This window comes from Caretta caretta, chromosome 3, assembly GCF_965140235.1.
Source record: "Caretta caretta isolate rCarCar2 chromosome 3, rCarCar1.hap1, whole genome shotgun sequence".
In the NCBI taxonomy this organism is placed as follows: domain Eukaryota; kingdom Metazoa; phylum Chordata; order Testudines; family Cheloniidae; genus Caretta; species Caretta caretta.
This window is the reverse complement of record NC_134208.1, coordinates 39,722,436-39,728,435: the sequence shown is the minus strand read 5'-3', so window position 1 is coordinate 39,728,435 and position 6,000 is coordinate 39,722,436. Positions and strand designations below refer to the sequence as shown.

Genomic DNA, 6,000 nt, shown 5'->3' with positions numbered 1-6,000 from the left:
TTAATTGATTGGGGGGGGGGCATTCAGTGCTTGAGGAGGGGTGGGACTTGATTGCCATGAAATGTATTTATGAATGATATGGCCACTTATGAAATGGGGGATGAGGCTGATTCACAGTTTGGATTCATATGAGGAAGTGATTGATGTGTGAATTGAAGTACGTAACTGTGTAGAGGAGTAATATTTGCTTGCTAACTCCTAATTGTCCCTGATCATGTGTTTACCTTTATTATTTCAAATACACATTGTATGATGAGATGCAGTGATAGCAGTATACTTGCTTGGTGGTATAAAAAGATTTATTCAGAAACATGTATTAGAAAAATACAGCATTCACCCATTGCCAGGAAGGCCACCTACCACTGCAACACCAAAAAACACCAGTAACAACGGAACCTTTTTAAAACAAAATAAAAAAAAAGGGCATAAGTAATTGCAAACCGTGAAACCATGTACAAGAGGGAAACCCCCTACCATTGCATGTCCTCAAGTCTCCCATTCTCCTTTCACTTCTTTCCCCATTTGCCTTGCACTCGGGTTCAGGGGAGGGCAGTGGAAGCATCCACAGAGGAGGAAGCGAAGATGGAGAACTGTATGGGGCTAAGTTGCCCTGCCCAGCCGCTCATGGGGCCTGATTGCATGGGCCACCCAGCCATGGAGTTTTCCAAACTGTTTCTGGCCTGCATTCCAGAGCATGGTGCAGGAGACTCAGGATATTGTGTGGGTGATACAGAAGAGCAGGTACTATTGCAGCCATTATTGATAGCAGCCGCTCAAATGATTCTCTGCTGAGTTCTGTCCTCCTCCCTTGGAGGCCATTTCTGTTCCAGAAACAGTGAAGCAAGTACCTGCTCCAGTGCCGAAATCCTGTTCTCAAGCTGTACAGCCAGTCTCAGCCTTTCCTCTAGCTGTAAGTGTCTCTGTCTTTTGGTACTGGACATGCTTGTTGGCCTTCTCCAGAACTTCAACCATAAGTTCATTAGGGAAACGCTTCCTCTTGGACCAGTCCATGACGGTACTTTGGGCCAGGCTTGCACTGCACTGTGGGTGAGCTGTGGAGGTACAGCAACTTGTAGAGGTCAAGGGGCTTGGAATAGGACAAGACACAGAGGGTTATTGTCTCAAATACCCCAGTACAGGAGCACAGAAAAAATACTTGTGAAATTTCAAGGACAGAAAATGTTACTTTTCAAACCTGAACTTCAGTATTTTCTGAGAGGGAGACTTCAGTCCACAGAAGCTCCCTGACACAACCTGGTTAATCACAGTGAAAGAGGTGCAGAGACAATGGCAAGTTGAAAATTCAGAGCTGATTTTAGTTTCCTACAAATTGCAGAACTACTTAGGTTGGGTTGGGGATTATGGGCGGGGCAATCAGTGGCCATGCTACAAAAGTTTTTCCTATTATTTCAGGCCTTCCACATTTTGGAGGACATGACAGATCTTGTGGTGCCCGACTGGCAAAGGGAGATGTTATTCCAAGCTGCCAGTGGGAAACCTGGAGTGTATGTAGCTAAAGCATTCAAATGTATAGTGACTGAATGACACATCTGTGAGTGGAGTGGGCTGGTCAGCTACCAAGGTGGCCCTGTAAAATATGCCCTTCCCCACAGTGTGACTACCTATCTGGAGTTCTTGCTTCAGGAAAAGTTTGCAACTATCAGCACCCAGCACAGGTATCTACTTTACAAAGTGCTGGGAGGTGCTTCAACCCCGGCTCTGCCCCAGGTCCTGCCCCAACTCCACCCCTCCCCAAAGCCCCACCCATGCCACACCTCTTTCCTCCCTGCTCTATCCCCGCCTTTTCCCGACCCTGGCCTGCCTCTTCCCGCCCAGTTCTGCCCCCATCCCCCAAGTGCGCCGCGTCCTTGCTCCTTCCCATCCTTCCCAAAGTATCCTGCATGCTGTGAAACAGCTGGTTGCTGCGGGCGGAAGGCGCAGGGAGGGAGGGGAAGGTGCTGATCTGTGGGGCCTGCCGACAAGTGGGAAGCACTGGGGGAGAGGGGCTGAGGAAGAGCTAATTGGGGGGCTGCCGGTGGATGCTTAGCACCCACCATTTTTCCCCATGGGTGCTCCAGCCCCAGAGCACCCATGGAGTTGGTGCCTATGGCACCCAGGATTGGGTCAGAATTCATGAGGGAATCATCAGGATGCTGCATTAGCTTCAACATGACTTAGCTTGTTATGGTTTCATGCAAACACACAGAACTCCACAGCCTTCCTGCTCCCTATCCCTGGAATATTTCTGGACAAAGTTTCAAACCTCAGTCGTATTTTATCATCTATGGATTTCATGGACTACCTCTAACTGAAATGGGCTCGATTTGTAAATGGAACACATTTCAACCTCCCCCATCTCCACACAGTTCACTGTTTCCAGGCAGCTCAACAGATCATTGAATGATTACAAAGCGGCATATTTACAGACATGGCAATGTGTGGTTATTATTATTAAGAAACAGGAATGGCCCTAGCAAAAATCCGTGCCTGTCTAGTAAACATAGATCTGAAAGGTGTTCTTTATTGTTTGCATTTCCCGGTCACCATTCTGAATTCCATGTGGTGTGGGAGAGAGGAAGCAGGGGAAGCCAAGGAACTGGCATAAAATCCACCATTAGTGGATACAGGGCCGCCCGGAGGATTCAGGGGGTCTGGGGGCAATTCAAGCGGTGGGGGTCCTTCCGCTCCAGGTCTTCGGGGCACTTTGCTGAAGACATGGAGCGGAAGGACCCTCCACTGCCAAATTGCCATTGAAGACCCGGAGTAGAAGAAGCGGCGGCGGGTCCTTCACTCCGGGTGTGTTCGGCAGCACTGAAGGACCCCCCCCGCCACCGAAGTGCCGCCGAAAACTATCGTGGGGGCCCCTGAAAATTCTCATGGGGGCCCCTGTGGGGCTTGGGGCAAATTGCCCCACTTGGGCCCCCCCCGGACAACCCTGAGCGGATATACACTGCTAGCTGGGGTTTCCCATAACTTTTGCATGGGTTTACACAGTGGAAATCCCTCCTATTACTCTATTAATAAACATTAAAATGGAGCCAGGAATGTACTGGGCTCAGTGGCAGCTTCTGTCCATTCTGTGTTTGCTGCAGGCTTCATGGCAGTCTGTTCCTCACATCAAACAGCTCCTCCAAGTATGGACCCAAACTGTGCTACTGCTTCTGCTCTGGTACCGGTTTCAGCAACAGAATGATTTCATTGTCCTCAGTCAGTGCCTGCTGCTGGCTCCCATTAGTCACCATGTTGGATTCTGGGGCCAGCAGGGACCATCCTGGCTGACCAGATCATTATGCATCACCACTGGCTCCGTACTGAGTGCAGTGCCCAGCAACGGGTCAAACTCCTCATAAAATGGGCATGATGTCAGCGAGTTGACAGAGGTGTGGTTCTGATCCCTGGTTTTCCAATATTCTCTTGTGAGCCACTTAATCCACTTCCTGCACTGGTTGCCAAATTTGCAAAGCTGCCAGCTTCTTCAATATTTACTGGTATGTGTGCCAGAAGCTGCCAGCTTCTTCAATATTCCTGGTACTCTTACTAAAGTTCAGAGTTTTGCTAGCCTCGCACCAGAGATATACCAAAATCTGGCTGTGCTCCTGTAACCATGAAGCAGCACGCTTGCAAAAGGCTTGTTCTGGGCAATATCCCTTGCAAATACAGAAGTCTCTGTGCTGTGTGTTTGCAACTCAGGGGGGTCAGAAGAAAATGGGAGGATTAATGCTGCCTCAATGAGCTGCTGCTGTATGCCAATGGGGAGGGGGGTTGCTTCTGTTTTCACTGGAGTGGATTGGAGATTCTTGGGATAGAGAGAATAAAGCAAGCTGGCCCAGAGGATTGGGGACACTTTCAGTGGACATCCAGGACCCAAGTCAAGGTGGGCTGCGTCTAAACTTCAAAGCAATAGGGATTGAACCTTGGGAAATCACTTGACTTGAACTTGACCCTGCAGCCCGACGTTAGCATGATTTGTATGTGGATGGAAGGGCGATTAGGCTTGAGCCAGAGTCTGAGCCTGGGTTTATATTGCAGTGTAGACATAGCCTAAGTCAATGTTTCTCAAATGTAGCCACCACACTTTCTTGTGGCTACATCTCCCTGGGCGGTGATTGGGGTGGAGGGGCGGGCGCAAAGCAGTGGCCCCTCCCCAGGGGCCACCAGGAGTAGTTGGGCCCTGTCCCCCTGTGGAGAGACACAAGCTGGAGGAACAGGCAGTCAGTGAGTTCCCCACCTTACTGGGGGCAGTAGGATTGGGTGTCAGCCCTGGGGTGGCAGGCTCCAGCCACGGGGCTTTAGGCTCTTTCCCCTGGGCATGGGGCTTCGGGCTCCATTCCCTGGCTGTGTGGTGACGGGCTCTGGCCCTAAGCTCATCCCCCCATCACCTCTGCTCCCCATTGTCTCCCCAAGTGACCCATCACCCTTGGCCCCTGCTGCCTCTGTACCATTTGTCCCCAGGCTTGCCGGGGCAGAGAAAGTCTGTTGTGAAAAGTGATATTTGTATGTTTGTTAATATCACTTTTCACAGCACACTTAGTAACAAAAAAAGGCAACCAAAAAAAGCAACAGAAACAGTAAGAAAAATGACAAGAACGTTCAAAGCATCTTATTTGTGTTTCTATTCTGTTTAAGTCCAATAAAGAATAGAGACAACTACACACTGTTTTCATTACTGAGTCTGTAAAAAAAAACCCACCCTGTATAGATAGACTACAATGATTTGGACATGTACCTCTGCATATTTATTTGTTTTTCCTAAAGTTAACTAAGCATTTTAGGAAAAATTGTCAGAGCAGCCACCAGCAAGATTTGGTGGCCGCACTCTGAGGCCACCAAAAAAATTGTTGTGAGAACCCCTGCCCTAAGTAGCCTATTGCCTATTGTGGAATTTTCCGCCTCAAGTTAGGCACCCAGGCTCCCCATACAATGCATGGGGACAGTTAAATGCCTAAGAAAGGGATTTTCTGGAGCCAGGGCTGAGCAGGGATATACCTAAGCTAGCTAGGAGTGAGATGCTGAGCAGAGGGGCAGAAAGGGAGGAGGGAGAAGGGAAGGACTTAGGCACCTAGGTGGCTGACCTGATGTGACTGACTGATAGGCCTGAAATAGGTGCCTGTCTCGACAACGAACCATCTCCTGAAGTGAGGCACCTAAGCCAAGCCATATCCTTAGGTAGCTTATGCCCTAGCAGCTGAAACCATCGGTCTCTTGCTCATGCTTGATAGCTCTTTCACACTCGCCATACATTTTCCCCTACCCAGTTCGCGCAAACCAGCTGCTAAATTTTGAAGACGGTTTAGAACCGGTTGTTAAAGGGGTGGGCAAACTCCAGCCCGCGGGCCACATCCTGTCTGGCCCACCTGAGCTGTTGGCTGGGGAGGCTCCCCTGAGAATCCCTTTTTAATTTTTACTCACCCAGCGGCGCTCCGGGTCTTCAGCGGTACTTCGGCAGCGGGTCCTTCAGTTGCTCCGGGTCCGCACTTCGGCGGCGGGTCCTTCAGTGCCGCCAAAGACCCAGGGCGACTGAAGGAACCGGTTCTTCAGCTTTTGGCAGCTCATCACTACCTGTACCCCCATGTGTCTCTTGTGTGGGTGCTGTGCTGTCCCTCCCTCTATCATTGGTTGGCCTCCAGCCCTCCTCATGCAGAGGCTGACAGGTAGCAGGTGATCACTCTGCTCTGCGCACATCTACACAATTGGGCCTCATTTTCAGGATAGGCATTTCCCTCCCACCTAGTTTGAGAATCCCACTTTGGGGTCTCTAAGGCTTTGGGCTGAACTAGGGCTCCAAGCTATTCATTAGCTGTGACATGGCATCAGTGCGTAGACAGCTTTATAATGCTGACTAGTGGAAACCAGGGCCAATTGGGGGGGCGGGAGGGAGGGTAGGAGGGCTATTTGGCCTTGGTCTCAAGCTCAAAAGGAGCCTCAAATTTAGACACTTGTTAATTTTTTTGAATTTGATAAGTTTTGCAACTTGTTTTTATGCGCATCCGTATCAGACCA

The 6,000-nt window shown here is 49.8% G+C and overlaps 1 protein-coding gene across 1 annotated transcript in view; it reads right to left on the bottom strand.

Moving 5' to 3' along the window:
• Positions 1-333: 333 nt before the first annotated feature.
• SH3YL1 (SH3 and SYLF domain containing 1) overlaps positions 334-6,000 on the bottom strand; it is a 158,325-nt gene continuing 152,658 nt past the window's right edge. Inside the window, exon 10 of the mRNA XM_075126446.1 lies at positions 334-1,087. Within this exon, the coding sequence (XP_074982547.1) occupies positions 1,080-1,087 (8 nt within the window). The 3' untranslated portion in view covers positions 334-1,079. The remainder of the gene's footprint in view (positions 1,088-6,000) is intronic.